The sequence below is a fragment of the Musca domestica genome, unplaced genomic scaffold (assembly GCF_030504385.1).
Source record: "Musca domestica strain aabys unplaced genomic scaffold, Musca_domestica.polishedcontigs.V.1.1 107, whole genome shotgun sequence".
Classification (NCBI taxonomy): domain Eukaryota; kingdom Metazoa; phylum Arthropoda; class Insecta; order Diptera; family Muscidae; genus Musca; species Musca domestica.
Window position 1 is genome coordinate 848,842 of NW_026712125.1, and position 25,469 is coordinate 874,310.

The 25,469-nt window shown below is 37.4% G+C and overlaps 2 protein-coding genes across 2 annotated transcripts; one reads left to right on the forward strand and one right to left on the reverse strand.

The window, feature by feature from the left end:
• Nucleotides 1-177: 177 nt before the first annotated feature.
• On the reverse strand, nucleotides 178-24,099 carry LOC101888182 (uncharacterized). Its single transcript, XM_005181127.4, has 3 exons — nucleotides 23,942-24,099; nucleotides 22,814-23,854; nucleotides 178-1,227 (listed from the first exon to the last, which is right to left on the reverse strand). Exons 1-3 carry the CDS (start codon nucleotides 23,949-23,951, stop codon nucleotides 215-217), a joined length of 2,064 nt encoding a protein of 687 aa, XP_005181184.2. The 5' UTR covers nucleotides 23,952-24,099; the 3' UTR covers nucleotides 178-214.
• LOC101889750 (peritrophin-48) lies at nucleotides 17,811-19,020 on the forward strand. The gene is made up of 2 exons (XM_005181137.4): nucleotides 17,811-17,877; nucleotides 17,955-19,020. Exons 1-2 carry the CDS (start codon nucleotides 17,871-17,873, stop codon nucleotides 18,959-18,961), a joined length of 1,014 nt encoding a protein of 337 aa, XP_005181194.2. The 5' UTR covers nucleotides 17,811-17,870; the 3' UTR covers nucleotides 18,962-19,020.
• Nucleotides 24,100-25,469: the final 1,370 nt, after the last annotated feature.

The window sequence follows — 25,469 nt, forward strand, 5'->3', positions numbered from 1 at the left end:
GAGAGAACCAAGAGGTAAAAAATTTTCCAGATGAATCTAAGAGGGAGGCATAATAGACGAACTGAAAGGGGACCTTCTGACTTTCTATAGGTAAATTGAGGCCAAAAACTTACCGATTTTTGGTTGATCTATTTGAAAATTGTCCAAACGTTGGTGTCTTTTTACAAAATTCTCAACTTATTTCAAAACTCTAAATAGATTTTTATTTATTTATTTATTTTACTTTAATATCACAGGACTCATAGTAGATAATATCGGGGACGCATGCCTGATATTGTTCATCAAAGAAATAGTCCCACGAGCAGGTCCTTTCGTCCACGGGAGCACCGTTTTCACACAAAACATAGTTGTGACAATTATTGTTGCCACTGGAGACCATCATAGTGCCACGCCCATCACAAGGATTATATTCACATTTAACATCTGTCGGATTGACACATGCCTGCGTGGCTTCACTGAAGAATTTACCTTCCGGACATTGACCCCATATCGGTTCCAAATCAGGAACGCTGCCCATGTTGCGACAATAGAAATAACCACGACAGGTGGCTTGATCCGGCACATAGCCCACATAGGGTTTTTTATTTTTCACACACATATCTTCTTTGTGCGGATGTGCCGTGCACACCATATCAGCTTTATTGACACAGTCCTGAATTTGGACATTAAAAAATTGATTTTTACATGATTTCGCGGTTGGCGCATTCTTGGAGCATAGGAAATAGTTACTGCAATCATTCTCGTCGCGATATTGGGTCTTGTCCGGTACCAGTTCACAAATGTTGGGAACATCGGTACATTTGGAGTCTCTTTTATAGACACACATAGGTATACTCTCATCGAAATGCATGCCATCCGGACAGGAGCCCCACATCGATTGGCCAGATAGGCAATAGAAATAGCCGTGACAATTTGTGCGATCCGCCACAAATATGTCGTTTTTGCCCTCACAAGCATTCTTGCATTGGGTATTGGTGCTGGATTTTAGGGCAACGCATTTCTGGGATTTAACATCGAAGGCCATATCGGGGTCACATATGTGAATGGTGTAGTTGGTAGGGGTGTGGCATTCAATGTATTCACCACACGCATCGGGCACTGCGACTTTGGTATTGTCAGCGAATAGTCGGCATAGACCGACATATTTTTCGGCCACGGCAGCCTTGGCGACATGTGAGGTCAAGCAGAGGCTGAAGATGAAGATGGCAAACGACACAATGTTAAGCGCTGAAATAAAATCGGGAAGAAAAAAATACAATTTTTTGCAATTAGGTCGTTTTGAAAAAAAAAATTAAGAATTATCATTTTTTTACGATTTTCAAATGATACAAATTAAAAGCCATTTTTTATAGACAAATATTTGAGCTATCGATTGCTCTTTTTCGGTGACCCATAATGAAATTTGATGAAGAGTATTTTATCCTTTGACATCAACTGTCGAGAATTTTTTATTAGCATCCTTTTCGATCCATAATTGAAAAACGCCAAAAAATACCAAACATTTTCAGATGGCACAAATTAAACCCAATTTTAATAGACAAATATTTAAGCTACGGATTCCCCTTGTTCGGCGACCCATGGTGAAATTTAATGGAGAACATTTCCTCCAATAACGTTAGCTGGCTGAAAACAATTCTTTGAGGCCTTTTTGACCGATTATTAAAAAAGAAATGTAAAAATGACCAAAAATCTACAAATGGTCCAATTTAAGACCCATTTTTATAGACCTACATTTGAGAAAGGTATTTCCCTTGTTCGGCGACCCTTAATGAAATTTGATGAAGAGTTTTTTATCCTTTGACATCTACTGTCGAGAAATTTTTATTAGCATCATTTTCGATACATAATTGAAAAACGCCAAAAATGGTACAGATGGTACAAATTAAACCCAATTTTAATAGACAAATATTTAAGCTACGGATTCCCCTTGTTCGGCGACCCATGGTGAAATTTTATGAAGAATGTTTCATCCTTTGACATTAGCTGGCTGAAAAAAAAAATTCTTTCAGGACTCTTTGACCGATTATTAAAAAAGAAATGTAAAAATGACCAAAAGTGTACCAATGGTCCAATTTAAGACCCATTTTTTATAGACCTACATTTGAGAAAAGTATTTCCCTTGTTCGGCGACCCATAATGAAATTTGATGAAGAGTATTTTATCCTTTGACATCAACTGTCGAGAAATTTTTATTAACATCCTTTTCGATCAATAATTGAAAAACGCCAAAAAAAATACCAAACATTTGCAGATGGCACAAATTAAACCCAATTTTAATAGACAAATATTTAAGCTATGGTTTCCCCTTGTTCGGCGACCCATGGTGAAATTTTATAAAGAATGTTTCATCCTTTGACATTAGTTGGCTGAAAAAAATTCTTTGAGGTCTTTTTGACCGATTATTAATAAATTGCAATTGCAAAAATTATCCAATTAAAACCCCATTTCTTGAATTCCATCACGAATAACCTTTTTTCCGGGAAAATTCTCAGCAAAATGCTTTTGTACGCTTGTAAACAATATAATGAGCTGTCACTGGAATAATTTTAACAGCTGTCGGACGAGTGGCTTAGAAATGACAGCAGTCTGAAATTGGTGGAAATTGTGTGTTTACGTTTCATTGCTGCCAATTTAAAACGTTTCCATTCTAAGTCAAAATCTCCCTTTATACTTAACTTTTTGGGGAAAGTGTCAATGGAAGAAATTTTCTACATAAAATTTTAGCATCAATCTCAGAATAAACCTTATATCTAGGTTTAGTAGTTTTTGTGAAAATTACATTCGTAATTTTGCATATTATAAGTGGATTTTTTTTGTTTACGTTTCATTGTTGATAATTTAAAAGGTTTCCATTCTAGGTCAAAATCTCCCTTTATACTTCATTTTTTGGGGAAAGTGTCAATGGATGAAATATTCAACACAAAATTTCACCATAAATCTCAGAACAAACCTTACATCTAGGTTTAGTAGTTTTTAAGAAAATTTCATTTAAATTTTATATATTACAAGTGAAAATTGTGTGTTTACGTTTTTTTACTGACAATTAAACACGTTTCCATTCTAGGTCAAAATCTCCCTTTATACTTAATTTTTTGGGGAAATTGTCAATGGAGGAAATATTCTACACAAAATTTCACCACCAATCTCAGAATAAACCTTATATCTAGGATTTGTAGTTTTTAAGAAAATTACATTCGCAATTTTGCATATTACAAGTGGAAATTGTGTGTTTACGTTTCTTTGCTCCTAATTTAACAGGTTTCCATACTAAGTCAAAATCTCCCTTTATACTTCACATTTGGGGAAAGTGTCAATAGAAAAAATATTCTACACAAAATTTCCCGATAAATCTCAGAACAAACCTTATATCTAGGTTAAGTAGTTTTTGTGAAAATTACATTTAAATTTAGCATATTACAAGTGGAATATTTTTGTTTACGTTTCATTGCTGCTAATTTTAAACGTTTCCATTCTAGGTCAAAATCTCCCTTTATACTTCATTTTTTGGGAATAGTGCCAAAGAGACAAATATTCTACACAAAATTTCACCATCAATCTTAGAATAAACCTTATATCTAGGTTTAGTAGTTTTTAAGAAAATTACATTTAAACTTTGCATATTACAAGTGGAAATTGTGTGTTAACATTTTTGTTTTACTGATAATTTAAAACGTTTCCATTCTAAGTCAAAATCACCGTTTTTACTTCATTTTTTGGGGAAAGTGTCAAAGGAGGAAATATTCTACACAAAATTTCACCATAAAACTCAGAATAAACCTTATATCTAGGTTTAATAGTTTTTTTTGAAAATTACATTTAAATTTTGCATATTACAAGTGGAAATTGTGAGTTTACGTTTCATTGCTGCTAATATAAAACGTTTCCAAATTAGGACAAAATCTCCCTTTATACTTAATTTTTTGGGGAAAGTGTCAAAGGAGGAAATATTCTACACAAAATTTTACCTTAAATCTCAGAACCAACCTTATATCTAGATTTAGTAGTTTTTGAGGAAATTACATTTAAACTTTGCATATTACAACTGGAAATTGTGTGTTAACATTTTTCTTTTACTGCTAATTCAACAGGTTTCCGTTTTAAGTCAAAATCTCCCTTTATACTTCATTTTTTGGTGAAAGTGTTAAAGGAAGAATAATTCTAGATGAAATTTCAGAGTGAGTCTCTAAAGAAACGAAATTTGTATACCTAATATGTAACATGATAATGTATAATCAACTTAAGTTTATATTTCCGTTTCCATATAGTTTGACTGACCAAATAGCCAATATGGATTATGAAAAATTCGGAATAATACCCGGTTTGTATTCAAAAAACACTTCGATGACTTCGTATGACTACTAAATCCATTCGATTTAAAATGGCGATTCCACATGCATTGAAATCAAAGAGTGTTAAATCACTAAGTTTTTAAGTTAAATTGTTGGCCTGATTTTTTACTTTCGCTTATTTTGGGCTAATACGCATATTTTAAAGAAGGTAACAAAAAGCTGTGAGTTCCACCGGACCGAGCTTTGAATACCCTCCACCATTTAAAATGAATTTGGCAATTTCCAAAAATTAAAAAAAAAAAAATAAAATCCGTTAAAAATTCTGTTAAAATCTTAAAAAATACCAAATATGGCCGTCATATTAGGGTCTAAACGACTACGTGGACCGGCACAGACAATTTTCTGTCTTAGGCTGAAGTATCCATTACGAACTTCAAATACCAAATTTCAAACAATTCCGGTGAAAAATGTTGCTAAAACCATCAAAATACCGATTATCGGGAGGTGCTGTTATATGGGGGCTATGCGAAGACGTGGACCTGCAGAGACAATTTTCTGTCATAGGCTGTAGTATTCATTACGAACTTTAAATACCAAATTTGAAACAATTCCGGTGAATAATAACGCTAAAATCATCAAAATACCGAATATCGGGAGGTGCTGTCATATGGGGGCTATATGAAGACTTGGGCCTGTACAGGCAACTTTCTGCCTTAGGCTGTAGTATCCATAATGAACTTCAGCTACTAAGTTTGAAACAATTCCGGTGAAAAATGTCGCTAAAATCATCAAAATACCGAATATCGGAAGGTACAGTTATATGGGGGCTATACGAAGACGTGGAGCTGTACAGACAATTTTCTGTCTTAGGCTGTAGTATCCATTACGAACTTCAAATACCAAATTTGAAACAATTCCGGTGAATAATGTCGCTAAAATCATAAAAATACCGAATTTTGGGAGGAACCGTCATATGGGGGCTACACGAAGACTTGGACCTGCACAGACAATTTTCTGTCATAGGCTGTAGTATCCATTACGAACTTCAAATACCAAATTTGAAACAATTCCGGTGAATAATGTCGCTAAAATCATCAAAATACCGAATTTTGGAAGGAACCGTCATATGGGGGCTACACGAAGACTTGGACCTGCACAGACAATTTTCTGTCATAGGCTGTAGTATCCATTACGAACTTCAAATACCAAATTTGAAACAATTCCTGTGAATAATGGCGCTAGAACCATCAAAATACCGAATATCGGGAGGTACCGTTATATGGGGGCTATACGAAGACGTGAACCTGCACAGACAATTTTCTGTCATAGGCTGTATTATTCATTACGAACTTCAAATACTAAATTTGAAAAAATTCCGGTGAAAAATGTTGCCAAAACCATAAAAATGCTGAATATCGGGAGGTATCGTTATATGGGGGCTATACGAAGACTTGGACCTGCACAGACAATTTTCTGTCATAGGCTGTAGTATCCATTACGAACTTTAAATACCAAATTTTTCCGGTGAATAATGTCGTTAAAATCATCAAAGTACCGAATGCCGGGAGGTATCGTTATATGGGGGCTATACCAAAACGGTAGATTTCAATACCAAAAGTCCTGCAGACATAAAATACATTTGAGTAAAATTTTATCAATCTACTTCATTTCGTTCGGAAGCTAGAGTGATTTCCACAGACGGACTGACATCGCTGGATCGAAATAGAATTTTATGCTCAATAAGAATATATATACTTACAAACGGAATGACAAACTTAATATATCCTCCATACTATGAAGGGCGGTATAAAAACTAATCCCCACCGAGAATTGACAACCAGATGTCGTTGTTGTGCCTTAACTCACTCTTTAGCGAAATTGTAAACAAAGGCCAAATGTAAACAAACTTTACGAATTGTAATCAGCTGTCATCACAACACTATGACTTAACATGATTTTGCATGCATTTCACAATTACAAAAATATAAATAAACAAAAACATAATTACCTTTCATCTTCCTTTTTTAAATCCTTTTTGTTTCCTTATTTCTTTCTCTCGATTAAAAAAAAAACACAAGTTCTTTTCGGAACGTCTCTTTGGTAAATGACTAAATGTCAGCGATTTGGCAGACCTAAATATTGGAACATTTTCTCTCAAAAAAAAAATAAGTTCTCAACGCAAAGAACTTCTTATCGATTATGATTAAATGTCAATGCAAATATATAGTCGGAATTTTTTACGCAAGTTGTTGGTACGTAGTTATGAGCGAATTGAAAAGCAAATATCTCGATCGCACAGATTATCTCTCAAGTGTCGACCACAATGGGCCACCTAATAGAATAATTTATTGAAGTGTTTAAATTTTAATCAATTCTTTATATTTATGAAATATTAGAAAGCCAATTTATTAAAATTCACGTCACCTTTATCAGGTGGTTCGAAAGTGGCGAGAAAGTCGCTTGGGGCTAGACACGAAATAATTGCTATCGATATTAGTGTCATGCGACCCAGGGATAACAATTTAATTAGATTTAAGGCAGTAACCCATAGTTTATCGGAAATCATCAGCTCGTCGGTGAAAGAGGCTCTGTTCAGTCAGTTTTCAGGGTAAACCAAGTGACAGAGACAGAGTTAACCCTCTGAGAATACATAAAAGGCTTTTCTGACTGACAGGCTTAAGTCATCGGTTATGAGCTTCATTGATATTCAAAATTTTGACCCTTTGTGGGGCAGGTACCAGAAGGAATTTTTCGATCTATACTCTCTTCCTAACCGATCTTGCGTTCATGGAAATATTAAGATGTGAGTGTAGATTTCGTGTTTTATGAGTTTCACAGATATTCAAAATGTTGACCATTTGTGGGGGAGGTACCAGAAGGAATGGACCGATCTCTACCATTTTCGCAACAGATCTTGTATCAGAAGGAATAATGGGATGTGCGAAATTTGAAGAGAACCGGATGCTTATTTCGAATTTTATGGTCATTTTAGTCATTCCAAACTTTGACCCTTTTGTGGGGGAGGTACCAGAAGGAATGGTCCGATCTCTACCATCTTCAAAACAGGTCTTGTGTTAATGGAAATATTGAGATGTGCCGAGACTGAATGGAATCGGATGTTAATTTCGTGTTTTATGAGCTTTATAGATATTCAAAATTTTGACCCTTTGTGGGGGAGGTACCAGAAGGAATGGTCCGATCTCTAACATCTTCACATCAGATCTTATGTTTGCAGAAATAAAAGGATGTGCGATATTTGAAGAGAACCAGATGCTTATTTCGAATTTTATTATTGTTTTGGTTATTCCAAACTTTGACCCTTTGTGGGTGAGCGACCAGAAGGAATGGTCCGATCTCTAACATCTTTATGACAGGTCTTGTGTGGATGGAAATATTGAGATGTGCCGAGTCTGAATGGAATCGGATGTTAATTTCGCGTCTTATGAGCTTCATAGATATTCAAAATGTTGACCCTTTGTGGGGGAGATATCACCGATCGGACCGATTTATTCAATCTTCACATCAAACCTTGGAGTTACCAGAAGGAGTGTACCGATTTTGCCCATCTCCGAGCTTGATCCAAATTTGACAATAATATTACGATGTACCAAGTTTGGACCGAATCGGATACTCCCTTCGAGAGTTATCGTGCGCATCAGCCAGCCAGACGGACGGACGGACATCGCTGCATCGACTCCCAATGTCCTGAATCAGATTTGTACTCCAGCATTTAAATGTGAATAAATCTTATGTGTCGATGGTCGCTCTCCGCTCGTATTAATCGACCGTGGCATCAGAATAAATGCCGAATATTACCGGGAAAATATTCTGAAGGGTGTATTAAGGCATTCTATTAGGACTCAGCACCATTGCACTCAGCACGCGCGCCACCCAAGAATGGTTACAAAATGAGGGTCCTCGCTTCATTTCCAGCGCACAATTGCCACCAAAATCTCCGGATACCAATCCGTTGGACTATTGTGCCTGAAGTATTTTGGAAAGCAAGGTTGGCACTAAAAAATACTAAAGTGTTGATCACCTCAAGCAAGCGCTTAGCCGGGAATACCGCCAAAATGCCGCAGAGCAATATTCGGGCAGCGTGTGACGTTTTCATTGGCCGTTTGAAGGTCATAATTCGTGCCAAAGGTGACTAATTCGAACAAATCTAAACTTATTTTAGAAATTTGATGTTATTTCCGACTTTTTTACTTTCATTCAATAAAACTTAAAAAAAGCTTCAATGTACCTGCACCTTTGCATGTGTACGTACATAAGCAGCTTGAAGTCTTCGCTTGGCATATTTTGTGACATGATATATCTAGAGTGACCGAACACACCTATCTGTACTCGTTCCACACTGACTAGAAAATGCAACGTTGCTAGGCTAAAGCATACCAAACATTGGTAAAACGCGTCATATGGATTTCTTATCTTATCCTCGTATAACCACCAGAAAGAACATTGATATTTTTTGCATTTAAATTTAAGAAAATGGGTTATACATTCTGATTAGAACTTATTTTTATCCAATAGATAGAGACAAAGTTCAAGTGGGCATATTTTGGTCAAAAGTAACAAAAAATGGTTAAATAATTATGAAAGTACCGAATATCGGGAGGTACTACTGTATGGGAACTATACCAAACGTGGATCAGCACAGACAATTTTCTGTCATAGGCTGCAGTATCCGTTACGAACTGCAAATACCAAATTTGAAACAATTTCGGTGAATAATGTCGCTAAAATCATCAAAATACCGAATATCGGGAGGTACTTTTATATGGGGGCTATACCAAAATGTGGACCTACATGGCAAGAATATACAAGGTGAGATAAAAGAAACTGCAACAAAGTCAAACGCCATAATTTTTACTTTTTTTTAAATTAAATGTCGGATATAATATCAAATTTTAGAATTAGTTTAGATTTCTTCGAATTTTCGTCTTTGGCACGAATTATGGCATTCAAAAGGCCAATGAAACCGTCACACGCTGCCCGAATGTTGCTCTGCGGTATTTTGGCCCATTCCCGGCGAAACGCTTGTTTGAGGTGATCGACACCTTGGTATTTTTTAGTGCCAACCTCCTTGCTTTCCAAAATACTCCAGACACAATAGTCCAACGGATTGCTATCCGGAGATTTTTAAGGCCAATGTGTGCTGGAAATGAAGCGAAGAACCTCATTTTGTAACCCTTCTTGGGAATGTCCATTGGAATGTCCAAGGTCTGCGGCCAAAATGTTTGTGTGCCCAAGGCTTTAATACACCCTCCAAAATATTTTCGCGATAATATTTGGCATTTATTCTGATGTCATTGGCTGTTATGGCGGTCCACACCATCACCATGGCCGGCACTTGAATTCTGGTGGTCAACCGTAGATACACATTTTCAGCTGACCTCTTTGGCAAGTAAATACGATCATTTTGTTTGTTTACAAACTGCTGGACAACGAATGGTTTCTTATCGGAGAAAGAGGCCAAGCGAAGCAACTCTTTAGCTCTTTGGGGGCTATTTTCTTTCTGTTGAGGTGCAAGTTCTTGCAATTTTAGGAATCTCAATGGCTTTACACCTCGAACTCATTTTTCAATATTTGCCGAATGGAATATTGCGATGGGTTTAGCTCACGAGCCATTTTTCGGCCACTGGGACGCGGGTTTCGATCTTTACTTTTCGAACCATTTCTGCTGAAGTTGCAGTTCTCTTTCGTCCACTTCCTTGACTTCGTCGGGCTACGCTACCAGTATGACGGTAACGAGCGAAACGGGTACGAGACACAAAAGATTTATTCACATTTAAATGCTGGAGTGCTCTAACTATAGCCACTTGTGGATTCCCAGCCAAATATAAAGAAATCACACTATCGCGCTTGAAATCCATCACGGAGAACTTTTTTTCTGGAAAATTCTCATTAAAATCCGTTTGTGCGCTTGTAAACAATATAATGAGCTGTCACTGGAATAATTTAAACAGCTGTCGGTCGAGTGGCTTCGAAATGACAGCAGTCTGAAGTTGGTTGCAGACCCATTTCAGGATTTATTATCAATTACTATGTGGACAAAAGGTATCGGAAGATAAATCACCTAAAAAATAATTTCAACCCCAAATAATCAATGAAAACGGAAGGGCCCACATATCTGGCTTCGTATTGACCTGGAAAATGTATAGAACTAACAGAGAAATGTAAATCCCTTCTGTGCCTGGTTGCTGAGTTTTGGTTACTCTTTGCGAACTCAAAAATTAATCGTTGGATAATGCTGTTGTCTTTGAGTTGACATTGGAAATGGGTTGATGACAATGAGCAGGGGGCAATGAGAACCTTCCTCTTTTCTCAGCCCCTTGTTTTCATTTTCTAGCTTTATTACCAATTCCACATATTTTTCGTTCTTGGCGCAAATATTACAGGACTATAAGAATATACGTATATCAGATAAATCAATAAATGTTAGAAAAAAGTACCAGGTCTATGTTTCCTGATTTTTAATTTTTTTTTAACTGTTTTTTTTTCCACATCAATGCATAAATTGTCTGGAATATTTTCCCGAGCAGGAACAGGTGTGACGAGCGACGTTCTGTTTACACATCATAGATTTATTCAATGAACTGGATATACGGACCATTTGTACCTGTTATTTGATAGCTTAAGGTATTCAATGGTTGCCAAAATCGAGGCTGAGCAATGGGTATGAGCCTAAATTGTTTGTCGCATTTGATAATGTCAGTCATTTTAAAGTGATCTGAACACCCGAACGATGTGGGCGTAAGTTTTACCTGGAAATTTGTGCTCCATTTGGCTCTTGTGTCTACGTCCTTTGGAAGGGTGAAAAAAATTTTCATTGCCATTCAAACTATTTTTTTTGCAAACCTTGGAGACTTTCATTTTTTACTTGTAATATTTTAAAATCACGAGAAAGCATTTGTGCAGAATTAGAAAATCAAATTCGAATTGTGTATAACAATATTCTCAGCATAGCTGTAAACATTCTTTGATGACAGTTTGTCATATTTTGTAGCGAATTCCAGATATAAACAAATGTATTTTGACAGAATGGGTGAAATCAGCTGGGCTTATTGGACGACCTAATAATTGGGCTATGATTAAGATTTTGGACAAAGAGAAATATAAGAATAGAGAGAGAGGGAGAGAAAGAGAGACAGAGAAAGCTTCCTTCAAGAATTTCGCTTGTCATAAATCATTTTCGAGAAGATTTTTATAACAGCTCGTGTTTTTTTTCCTTTTATATGTACCTCCCAAAAAAGTTTAAAAATGGCTAGAAACAAGTACAGTACATGAATAAAACAGCAAATTATCAGTGACTATGAAAACAAGCTATCGCAGAAATTGATTTCCGAGAAATATTTCTGTGATTTCTCGTATACTAAGTCGATTTTATGATGCCTGTACTGATCAACAAATGGTGAGAGATATAAAAAATAACCATTTAAGAGTTTAACTGAATTGGTGAGAGAGCTATCATTGGATATAGGCTCGAGATCAGTGCGTAGGCGAGTAGTGGCAGGAGTCTGCAAAAATCAGACAGCCAGGATGGCCTTCGGAAACGATAATATTAATTGGAATCCAGCTCAATGGAAAAACATTTTATTCTCGGATGAGACTACGTTTGATATTAAAGGCTCAGACATGAAAAATTTTACGATGAGACGACCATAAACTGTAAGACTCAAGCGGCAGTGTTTCAAGGGTACAGTGAAGAATGAGGTAGGGTCAAAAATGGTGTGGCGCTGTTTTTCTTTCTATGGACTTGGGCCTATCCAAGAAATAAAAGAAGTTATTGATCGGTTCGCTTACAAAGATGTGTTGGACATCACGTTGTTCCCTTTCGCTGAGAAAAATATTCGGCTTATTTGGGCGTTTAAGCATTACAATGATCCCAAACATGCATCAAAACTTGTCAAAGATTGGTTGCGGGAGTAAAAAATCGGTGCTTTGTCATGGCCGGCACAATCACGTGACCTAAACCCCATAGAAAACCTTTGAAGTATCGTAAACAGGAAGATCAAGCGAGATTCGGAAACAAATAAACACAACGTATTCCAAAGAATTCAGGGTGCCTGGGAAAGAAATACCCAAGGAACAAATCGAGCGTGTTATACATTCAATGACTCGTAGGGGTGCAGCTGTTATCAAAAATAATGGTTATACTATCGACTACTAGCCAAAATTTAATTATTTTAAAATAAAAAAATCAAAAAAGTTGCTTTAGTTTTGACCAAGCAAAAATTGGGTCATTTTAGTTTTCAGTATATTATTTTTTATTCAAAATTATTTTTGTATTTTTGTTTATAGTTTTTTAAAAGTGAGTTAAGTACCTCATTTAAAACTGGAAAAATAATTACGGTTTTTTGATTTTTGTAAAAGTTACAGGGCATTTATTGTCTTTGCGATTTTAGTTGCTTTAGTTTTGTATATCATTTGATACGGCCAAAACTTGCCTAATTGAAATAACGGTTTAAGACCCAAGGTCTCTTTGAACCAAATCCGTTTTAGGACATTTGAAGTCGATCTAGCGATGTCCGCGATGTATGGCTGGTGCGCACGATTACTCTCGAAGGGAGTATCCGATTTGATCCAAACTTGGTACATCGCAATATTATTGTCAAACTTAGACCGAGTTCGATGATGGGCAATATAAGTGTCCGATTGTCTTCGAATTGCACACATAGCAATATTTTTATTAATCTAAGATCGGATGTGAAAATGGAATTTATCGATCCACTCCTTCTTCGACACAAGGAGGCAAAATTTTGAATGTTCATGAAGCTCATAAAATCCGAAATAAGCATCCGGTTCTCTTCATATTTCACACATCCCATTATTTCTACTAACACAAGATTTGCTGTGAAGATGGGATATATCGGTTCACTCCTGTGAAGATGATAGATATCTGACAACCTCTTCTGGTTGCTCACCCACAAGGCGTCACAATTTCCAATATTTATATCTGTCAAAACTTGCGAAACGAGTCGGCGATTCTTTACAACTTGCTATATCTAAATATGTCTCTTAACCAGAAATCTGATATGAATATATAATTTATCGGAATTTCGGATTTCGCATAAAATTAGATGTAAATGTTCGATTTCCTTTAAATTTTGCACATACCAATATTTTTATCTGTATTAGATGAAGTATGAAAATGGTATACTTCGTTCCGCTATAGCTGTTGCCCCACGCATATTTTTCAAAAATTTTTCATATCTCATGTAAAATAAAAATATAGGAAGTTGTCGAAATTGTCCAAGTCCAAGCACGTTGTAATATTTTGATCAATCTTATGTCAGATACGAATTGGTCACCACGTTTCCATGGGAAGTTCCAAAGTTCCTTTCTCTAGAATTTTATTTCGTTGTTGAATTTAGATTTGTTCACAGAGATTACAAGCCTTCCTCGAATAATTTAAGTGTTTCAATAATTAATTTTTAAAAATTCTCTCTTATTGCCACTTCTCAATTAGATGATCGCCGACACTGATTATCTGCCAAATAATACTTGTGATCCCTTGTCCACGAGTTTAAACTCCAAATGAATAATAAAGTTCCCCAGGGTTCCCATAATATAAACATTGCAGCTTGAATTTCCACTAAAAGGTGATTGTGATTTGTTTTGTTTTCCACCTCCTTTCGAATTAATTGCGCAGAAATCAAATGCCCCCCATAAAAGAAAAAAAATTCGCATTTCTAGAATTTGTATTCTGGTAATCGTTTAGATTTTAAAAATAAACTATGCATTCGTATGCTAATCTAAGACGACCCACACACATACTTTCGGTTCGGTGTTCGAAAATCTCGGAATGCGATTAAATATTTTTATTGTTTGATAACTGGAGCCATGTTTTCTGTTATTGCTTACCTTTGTTTACCAACATGGGAGTTCTATTAAAAATAAAATTTACGATTGGACAATTAAAAAATATGATGGCGGGGGGGCTTTTAATTTTTGGCTGGAAATTTAGTTTATAACGTCAAATGTCTGATTTTTATAAATATGAAAACCCCGTCGATACATTTTTGGATTTATGGCAAAGAATTGAATGAAGTAAGGGCGTGATTGAAGCTAATAAAATATATGCAATTGCTTGATAAGATTTAATTTTAAATAATCTAATTTAATATATTTGCATTTAAAGTTATATGGGAGAAAATTGGGGATATGGGATGTGTATTAACAACGGAGAAGTGATCAGGTAGACTTATTGGGAATGAACACTTTTTCCAATATTGTCGTAATTTCAAGTTATCTCTCACAGTAAGCTTTTCGAAGGTGCACACACAGAGAGAGATAGAGAGAGAAAATATATCATTCTAGAGCCTAGGTCCCTTTGGAGCAAATCCGTTTCAGGAAAAATTCTAGTTTAATATATTTGCATTTGAAGTTATATGGGAGATAATTGGGGATATGGGATGTGTATTAACAACGGAGAAGTGATGAGCTAGACCTATTGTGAATAAACACTTTCCCATCTTGTCGTCATTTCAAGTTATCTCTCACAGTAAGCTTTTCGAAGGTGCACACAGAGAGAGAGAGAGAGAAAATATCATTCTAGATCCTAGGTCCCTTTGGACCAAATCCGTTTCAGGAAAAATTCTAATTTAATATATTTGCATTTAAAGTTATATGGGAGAAAATTGGGAATATCGGATGTGTATTAAGAACGGAGTAGAGATGAGCTAGACCTATTGGGAATAAACACTTTTTCCCATATTTTGTCGTCATTTCAAGTTATCTCTCACAGTAAGCTTTTCAAAGGTGCACACACACACAGAGAGAGACAGAGAGAGAATATATCATTCTAGATCATAGGTCCCTTTGGACCGAATCCGTTTCAGGAAAAATTCTAATTTAATATATTTGCATATAAAGTTATATGGGAGAAAATTGGGGATATCGGATGTGTATTAACAACGGAGTAGAGATGAGCTAGACCTATTGGGAATAAACAATTTTTCCCATCTTGTCGTCATTTCAAGTTATCTCTTACAGTAAGCTTTTCGAAGGTGCACACAGAGAGAGAGAGAGAGAGAGAGAGAAAGAAAGAGAAATAAAGAGAAAATATCATTCTAGATGCTAGGTCTCTTTGGACCAAATCCGTTTCAGGAAAAATTCTAATTTAATATATTTGCATTTAAAGTTATATAGGAGAAAATTGGGAATATCGGATGTGTATTAAGAACGGAGTAGAGATGAGCTAGACCTATTGGGAATAAACACTTTTTCCCATATTTTGTCGTCATTTCAAGTTATCTCTCACAGTAAGCTTTTCCAAGGTGCGCACACAGAGAGAGAGATAGAGAGAGAGAAAAAAAAATATTATTCCAGATCCTAGGTCCCTTGGGACCAAATCCGTTTCAGGAAAAAATTCTAATTTAATATATTTGCATTTAAAGTTATATGGGAGAAAATTGGGGATATCGGATGTGTATTAACAACGGAGAAGCGATGAGCTAGATCTATTCGGAATAAACACTTTCTCACATATTGTCACTCACACTTTCTCACATAAGTTATCTCTCACAGTAAGCTTTTCGAAGATGCTCACACACAGAGAGCGAGAGATAGAGAGAGAGAGAAAATATCATTCTAGATCCGTTTCAGGAAAAATTCTAATTTAATATATTTGCATTTAAAGTTATATGGGAGAAAATTGGGAATATCGGATGTGTATTAACAACGGAGAAGCGATGAGCTAGATCTATTCGGAATAAACACTTTCTCACATATTGTCACTCACACTTTCTCACATAAGTTATCTCTCACAGTAAGCTTTTCGAAGGTGCACACACACTGAGAGAGAGAGAGAGAGAGAAAATATCATACTAGATCCTAGGTCCCTTTGGACCAAACGCGTTTCAGGAAAAATTCTGATTTAATATATTTGCATTTAAAGTTATATGGGAGAAAATTGGGGATATCGGATGTGTATTAACAACGGAGAAGCGATGAGCTAGACCTATTGGGAATAAACACTTTTTCCCATCTTGTCGTCATTTAAAGTTATCTCTCACAGTAAGCTTTTCGAAGGTGCATAGAGAGAGAGAGAGAGTTAAAGAGAGAGAGAAAATATCATTCTAGATCCCAGGTTACTGCATAGAAAGAGGACGCATAATCCGAGTTTGCTCTAGCTTTGCAGATCCTAATTTTTCCATCAGTGCTAGGTCAGGTGCGAAAATGGACAATATTGGTCCTGCATCAAGTACCTACCCAACAAAGGGTCAAAATATTGAATAAGACTTGGACTATATCGACTACTTCCTTATACTTTATATGAGATATGGTCCAAGTCTTCCTATAGCCCCCATATAAGGGTACCTTCCGATATTCGGTATTTTGATGATTTTAGCGACATTATTTACCGGAATTGTTTCAAATTTGGTACTTGAAGTTCGTAATGGATACTACAGCCTACGAGAGAAAATTGTCCCTCCAGGTCAAAGTCTTCCTATAGCCCCCATATAACGGTAGCCCCCGATATTCAGTATTTTGATGATTTTAGCGACATTATTTACCGGAATTGTTTCATAATTGATATTTGAAGTTCGTAATGGATACTAAAGCCTAAGACAAAAAATGGATCGTGTAGGTTCACGTCTTCGTATAGCCCTCCATATAACGGTAGCTCCCGATATTCGGTATTTTGATGATTTTAGCGACATCATTTACAGGAATTGTTTCAAAATTTGTAATTGAAGTTCGTAATGAATACTACAGCCTATGCCGGAAAATTGCCTGTGCAGGTCCACGTTTTATAACCCCCATGGTACCTCCCTATATTCGATATATTGATAAATTTTAGCTACATTATAAACAGATTTTTTTTCAAGTTTCGCATTTGAATATTGTAATAGCTTATGGCGGAAGTTGCCTATGCAGGCCGACGTCGTCGTATAGATCCTAATATACGGCTACATTCGGTATTTTAAAGATTTTAAAAGGCTTTTTAACGGATTTTATTTTTTTTAAATTGTCAAAATTTCTACCAAATGGTGGAGGGTATGCAAAGTTCCCGGCCCGGCCGAACTTACAGATTTTTTAGTTGTTTTTTTTTTGTTTAATTTTTCTGAAATAAGCGTTCACGCTAGTCCTGAATCAGTGTGGCGCCCAATGTGTCATGGTTATCAAGAAATTTTAATTAATTCCACATCCTTTGGTTTTCTACTTTTCCTGCTTCGGTCTTTTAGCTTGAGACTTATATCGCCATCATTGGAGGGCGAAACGTATCATTCTTATCTTTCAATGTTGGGTTTTTCCCTGGCGGGATATCCTGCCTTGTGACCTTGGAAAAGAAATTTTCAATTTCTTGCTCATTTGCCTCCTGGAGATTTCTTTCGAAAATCCACACAGTTGTTTTTTTTCTTTGCAGGTGGACAAAAACAAAACAAAGTTTTTGGGTATATTCCGCTAATCTTATCTTAGTCCGCATACTCCAAAAATAAATCATTGAACACTTGGTGCAAAAAAAACAAAAAAAAATAGTAATCTCTCTAAACCCCTTAAAGACTGTGGTTGGAACTTATCGACTGGTTAGTATTGAGTGAAACCTTGAGAGAACGTCATTGATTTGGAGCGATGAGTGGTGAGCCGCACAAAATGAATGGAAGCGAAAATTGTAGATTTTTTTTTTAATTTCAAATAAATATTCGTATCGAATAGGAAATTTCAAAACTCCCAACTCGTCCGCACTGGCTGTGGTGCTGTTAATGCTGGGCGTTGTGCTGATGAGGCCCAGCAGCGTGGTGGCACGAGAACATGACCCTTGCCAATTTTTCCCCAACAACACCGTGATACGTGATCCCGACGACTGTAGCCGTGGCCTGACCTGCATTAATTTCGAGTCTGTGGTCACGAAAAACTGCACCGGCAGCAAAGCCTTCTTCGACAAGGATAAAAAAGACTGTGTCGCCTCGCTGTCCGATCACTCGCTATGTCAAATATCTTGCGTCAATGCCACTGGCACGTTTGTGCAGGATCCCAAAACCTGTTATGGCTACTATTATTGCCAGGATGAGTCATGGGCCCGACACGGCACCTGTCCCGACACCTATCACTTTGACTTTGCCACACAATCGTGCATCTATTCCCACGTCTCGAATTGTACGGTGAAAGAGCTGAACTTCTGTGCCATCGTCAAAGATGGCGAGAAATTCAATGACCCCAGCAGCTGTGAGAAATACTTCGTCTGCAAGAAGGGCAAACTGAATAACGAATCGTGCAAGGATACCTATTACGATGCCGTCAAGGGTGAATGTGTACAAAAGTCCAAAGTTGACTGTGCCAATCATCCCGTTCCGGACAAGTTGTGCAATAAAAAGTCGAATGTTTACGTCGCCGATGGTGCCACATGTCGAGGCAGGTTCTATTGCCGTGCCATGGCCACAAATTATGACACCAATCCGACATGGTCTCAGTGTCCGGAAAACCGATTCTTCAGTGAAAAGCACCAGGCCTGTGTCGAGCCCTTGCTTTCCGATTGCACACATGATCGTTGCGAGTCCCGTAATAAAACGTTTGTCGTTAGTCCGACCAAGGGATGTCGTCATTATTTGCACTGTGTCAATGGCATATCCGAGGGCGAATACCCCTGCGGTAATTACTTCTTCGACGAGGAAGCTCAGGCCTGTACCACACGTATTATCGAATATCCGGTGTGTGCTGCTTAAGCAAAAACAACAAAAAAATTAATAAATTAGGAAAAATGGGAAATTATGAAAAGCAGAGATGTGTGTGTGTCTTTTTTTGGTTATTTTTTTGGGGGGCTGCCGGGTGTGGGGTTGTAAATTTACTTTTTGTGAAAGCAGGGGCTCTCGTCTCTATCTCTTATCAGAGTCTCTGGCCTTCTTGGGCCATCCAACAACTCAGAGAGTAATACTGGCGCCCAATGTCTCACTTAAGACTTTCAGTGGCCGTTCGTTACAGATTTCGTCATTTGACATTTTTCTGAACATCCTCATGCCCTCTTTTAGGGGCGTCTGGCCAACGTCAGCTATAATTTACATCTTTTCTGAGATTGTTGCATATTGGACCGCTCCTGATCCCTTTGGCGAATCTCAAGATTCCCAGGACTTTTGGTAATGAAAATGGGTCGTGTAGGTCCACGTTTTCGTATAGCCCCCTTACTACGGCATCTCCCTACATTCGGTATTTTGATGATTTAGGCGGCATTATTTACCGGAATTGTTTCAAATGTGGTATTTGAAGTTCGTAATGGATACTACAGCCTATGAGAGAAAATTGTTTGTGCAGGTCCAAGTCTTCATATAGACCCCTTACTACGGTATCTCCCGATATTCGGTACTTTGGTGATTTAAGCGACATTATTCACCGGATTTTTTTCAAATTTGGTATTTGAAATTCCTAATGGATACTACTGCCTATGACAGAAAATTGTCTGTGCAGGTCCAAGTCTTCATATAGCTCTCATATAGCGGTACCTCCCGATATTCGGTACTTTAGTGATTTTATCGACATTATCCACGGGAATTGTTTCAAATTTGGTATTTGAAGTTCGTAATAGATACTACAGCCTATGAAAGAAAATTGTCTGTGCAGAACCAAGTCTTCGTATAGCCCCCATATAACGATACCTCCCGATATTCGGTATTTAGATGATTTCATCGATATTATTCACCGGAATTGTTTCAAATGTGGTATTTGAAGTTCGTAATGGATACTACAGCCTATGACAGAAAAATTGTCTGTGCAGGATCAAGTCTTCGTATAGTCCCCATATAGCGGTACCTCCAGATATTCGGTACTTTGGTGATTTAAGCGACATTTTTTACCGGAATTGTTTCAAATTTGGTATTTGAAGTTCGTAATGGATACTACAGCCTATGGCAGAAAATTTCCTGTGCAGGTCCAAGTCTTCGTATAGCCCCCATACAAGGGTACCTCAAAATATTCGGTACTTTGGATGATTTTAGCGACATTATTTATCGGAATTGTTTCAAATTTGGTATTTGAAGTTCGTAATGGATACTACAGCCTATGACAGAAAATTGTTTGTGCAGGTCCACGTCTTCGCGTAGTCTCCATATAACGGTACCTCCCGATATTCGGTACTTTGATGATTTTCGCTACATTATTCACCGGAATTGTTTCAAATTTGGTATTTGAAGTTCGTAATAGATACTACAGCCTATGAAAGAAAATTGTCTGTGCAGGTTCAAGTCTTCGTCTAGCCCCCATATAACAGTACCTCCCGATATTCGATATTTTGATGATTTAAGCGACATTATTCACCGAAATTGTTTCAAATTTGGTATTTGAAGTTCGTAACGGATACTACACCCTATGACAGAAAATTGTCTGTGCAGGTCCACGTCTTCGTATAGCCTCCATATAACGGTACCTCCCGATATTCGGTATTTTGATGATTTTCGCTACATTATTCACCGGAATTGTTTCAAATTTGGTATTTGAAGTTCGTAATAGATACTACAGCCTATGAAAGAAAATTGTCTGTGCAGGTTCAAGTCTTCGTATAGCCCCCATATAACAGTACCTCCCGATATTCGATATTTTGATGATTTAAGCGACATTATTCACCGAAATTGTTTCAAATTTGGTATTTGAAGTTCGTAACGGATACTACACCCTATGACAGAAAATTGTCTGTGCAGGTCCACGTCTTCGTATAGCCTCCATATAACGGTACCTCCCGATATTCGGTATTTTGATGATTTTCGCTACATTATTCACCGGAATTGTTTCAAATTTTGTATTTGAAGTTCGTAATGGATGCTACAGCCTATGACGGAAAATTGTCTGTGCAGGTTCAAATCTTCGTATAGCCTCCATATGACGGTACCTCCCAATATTCGGTACTTCGGCGATTTTAGCTACAATTTTTCACCGGAATTGTGTCAAATTTGGTATTTGAAGTTCGTAATGGATACTACAGCCTATGGCAGAAAATTGCCTGTGCAGGTCCAAGTCTTCGTATAGCCCCCATATAACGGTACCTCCCAATATTCGGTACTTTGGTGATTTAAGCGACATTTTTTACCGGAATTGTTTCAAATTTGGTATTTGAAGTTCGTAATGGATACTACAGCCTATGGCAGAAAATTGTTTGTGCAGGTCCAAGTCTTCGTATAGCCCCCATATAACGGTACCTCCCAATATTCGGTACTTTGGTGATTTTCGCTACATTATTCACCGGAATTGTTTCAAATTTGTTAGTTGAAGTTCGTAATGGATACTACAGCCTATGACAGAAAATTGTTTGTGCAGATCCACGTCTTCGTATAGCCCCCATATAACGGTATCTGAAGAAATTGTCTGGATGTTTGATATTCTTAGCATCTTCTACTGTTCTTGAAAGCCTACTGCCTTTTTGGCTATCGATATTTGAAATATTTGGCGCCCAACATATCATTTCTCTTTCTCTCTGAAACCCTTAAAAATTGACTAGGTCCTTAATATTCTTATGCCCATTATCTGATCTAGAGATAATATTCCCTTTTTGGTTTTCGATATTTGAAATCAAGTGGCGCCCAACATATCATTTCTCTCTCTCTCTCTCACTTGTTCTCTCAATCCCTTAGAAATCGACTAGGTTTTTAATATTCTTATTCTTCTTCTGATCTTGAGGGCCTATTGCCTTTTAGGCTCTAGACTTTTAAAAAACCCGGTGGCGCCCAACGGATCATTTATAACTTATCTTTATTCCTTCGAAATGAACTAGGTGTTTGATACCTGGCGCCAAATAAAAATCCACTATAGACGGACATAACAAGAACATCCACCCTACATTGGTATCAAGTGGATTTGAAAAAATTCGTTAGAGGCCTCTGAGAGGCCAAACCAAAAAAAAAAAAAAATAAATAAAAAAAAAAACAATTTAAAGCTTCTTCCAGAGCTGTGAGTTCTGAAAAGTCTTTTTTTGGAAATTTTCATTGAAAATGCTTTCAGGGATCTTCAAGAATTCCTTTCCAAAGACCAAGCTTTTAAGGGTTTTGAGAGCCTAAAAAATAAATTGTTTTTTTAGTTCAACTTTGCAGCTGTTTCCAGAGTCCTTGGAAAAAAATCGCAATAAAAATGCTCTATAAAATGGTTCTGGGGAGCCTCCGGGGGCCTTAAAAAAATAGGGTTTTAAGGGTCTATAATTAAATTTTTAACTGCTTTGGGGGGCTTCGAACAATTAAAAAATATATCCCAGAGGGATCTTTGGGGCCTTAGAGGTTTTTTTTTAAATATTCCCTCCAAAGCGGAATTCGGAGCCTTGAAAAATGTTGGACTGGGGCTCTGAAAAATTCCCTTAAAATGTGATTTGGGGGCCTTGAAAATGTTATTAAAGAAAATACACTTAAAGTCACAGCAAGAGGGGGGGGGGGGGTTGGCTTGAAAATCTCTTAGGAAATCCTCGTTAAAAATGAATCCTTAAAAAACCCTCTGAAAGAATTCCAGATTCTAATTTAAATCAGAATTAAAGATTTCTCAAGCATTTTACTAATTTATTATTTTGTTGTTGTTTTTGGTGTTGGTGTTGTTGCAACTCTTTATCATTCACAAGGCACAAATGGTATAGGACCTTTCCTGCTCCACACACTGCTCCGAGCTGACATCGAAATATTTGCCATCATCGCATTCGATTGGGGCGCCAAGCGTATAACCATTCTCACAATTTAAATAGTGCCGGCATCCGGGAATCGGCGCCAATTCATAGCCACTGGGACGTCCAATGCAGCGGTCCTCATCGCATGCGACCTCAGTGCGCGGGCGACATGCCTCCAGTTTGGCATCGAAAAAGTATGATTTGGGACATTCGCCCCAGTGGGGGTCTTGGTCGGGATTACCCGATCCCAGGTCGGCACAATAGAAGTAGCCATTACAGGTGGCTTGATCGCTGACGAAACGACCGCGAATGGCCAGTTTGACGGTGCCACAGACGCCTTCGGGCACCGGGTGTTTGTAGCAGTCCACTTGGGCTTTGGCCAAGCATTCTCCGGCACGTTTGTCATAGTACTGGCCGATGGGACAGGTTCCGGTTTTTTGCTCTGCATTTTCGTTTTTGCTGCTGATTTTGTTGCAGTAGAAGTATTTGTGACAATTGTCCTTATCCCAGAACTTATTTTTTTCACCGTAGGCAGCAATATCGCAAATCTTATATTCCTTATCGCACACATAATCGTCCTTCGGATAGTAGCACTTTTGCTGGGCTGCATCGAATACCTGACCCGAGGGACAGGTACCGGAGAGCAACACTTTGCTGCCATCACATTTGATCCAATCGTGGCAATTTCGGTTACCGGAAATCCAAGTTGGAGATTTTGCTTTGCATTCATCGGTGCAATAATCATCTTTGGGTGAACCACACGTACCACTCAAAGTGGTGAGTTTGCCGCCGGTACAGCTGTCGGTGGCGGGAGTGCTTTTGCCATCTTGGCAAATAATCCATTCAGTACAGGAACCGGGTTTGCGTAGCTTGGCACCGTTTGGAAACAGAGAACAGACATTCTCATCGGCGACCAGGTTCCATGTTGTGTATTTCTCCGCTGCGGAGCTGCATTCAATGCTTAACCAAATCAACAGACTTGGCAGGGCATAGGCTAGAAAAAAAGGATGAAATAAAATAAAAATTAAAAAAAGGTTTTTTTTCAAAAAGTCCTCTCTCTCTCTCTCTGTGTCTCTTTTACCGATTTTCATGTTGATTTCTGGCGTTGTTTGTGACCTTCCAGCACAGGTGTATCTAGCGTACTGAAACTGAAAGTGAAATGTGAAATTTCATTTATGATGGACAATATCGAAGTGCTGCCAGTTTTTTATGTTTTTTTTTTGAGTTCATTTAATAAATTGAAGTATTTATAACAACTGATTAGCTAATGAATATCATATCAATGATGCCATTCTAAATATTTACTGACAGCAGGTTCATGTCATCGTTTTTCATTTTGGGTCTTTACCTGACAATGAAGAAGATAAGAATTGCCTGAGGATTGGAGAACAATTTGTATGTATGCGAAAAGAAATTTTAGGTTGATAGTTGTTTTTTTAGATAATTTTTTTATTTTGATTTTTTTGGTCATGATTTTCCGACCCCTTTGTGTGGGGGAGCTACATGAAGGAGTGGATCGATGTATTCCATATTCACACCAGATATTGTGTTAATAGAGATATAAGGCTGTGCTGAATTTGGAAATAATCGGTTGCCTATTTCGCATTTTATGAGAGATATAATTATTCAAAATTTTTGACCCGTTGAGGGGGAGGTACCAGAAGGAGTGAACCGATATGTCTCATCTTCACACCAGATATTGTTTTGATAGAGATGTTAGGCTGTGCTGAATTTGGAAATAATCGGTTGACCATTTCGCATTTTATGAGAGATATAATTATTCAAAATTCTGGACCCGTTGCGGGGGAGGTACCAGAAGGAGTGGACTGGTATAATCCATCTTCATACCAGACCTTGTGTTAATAGAGATATTAGGTTGTGCTGAATTTGGAAGTAATCGGATGCTTATTTCGTATTTTATGAGAGATATAATTATTCACAATTCTGGACCCGTTGTGGGGGGAGGTACCAGAAGGAGTTAACCAATATGCCCAATATTCACACCAGATATTTTGTTGATAGAGATATTAGGTTGTGGTGAATTTGGAAATAATTGGTTGCGCATTTCGAATTTTATGAGAGATATAATTATTCAGAATTCTGGACCCGTTGTGGGGGGAGGTACCAGAAGGAGTGAACCAATATGTCTCATCTTCACGCCATACCTTGTTTTAATAGAGATATTAAGTTGTACTGAATTTGGAAATAATCGGTTGCCCATTTCGCATTTTATGAGAGGTATAATTATTCGAAATTCTGGACCCGTTGTGGGGGAGGTACCAGAAGGAGTGAACCAATATGTCTCATCTTCACACTAGACCTTGTGTTAATAGAGATATTAGGTTGTGGTGAATTTGGAAATAATCGGTTGCCCATGTCGCATTTTATGAGAGGTATAATTATTCGAAATTCTGGACCCGTTGTGGGGGAGGTACCAGAAGGAGTGAACCAATATGTCTCATCTTCACACCAGATATTGTGTTGATAGAGATATTAAGTTGTACTGAATTTGGAAATAATCGGTTGCCCATTTCGCATTTTATGAGAGATATAAATATTCAAAATTCTGGACCCGTTGAAGGGGAGGTACCAGAAGGAGTAAGCCAATA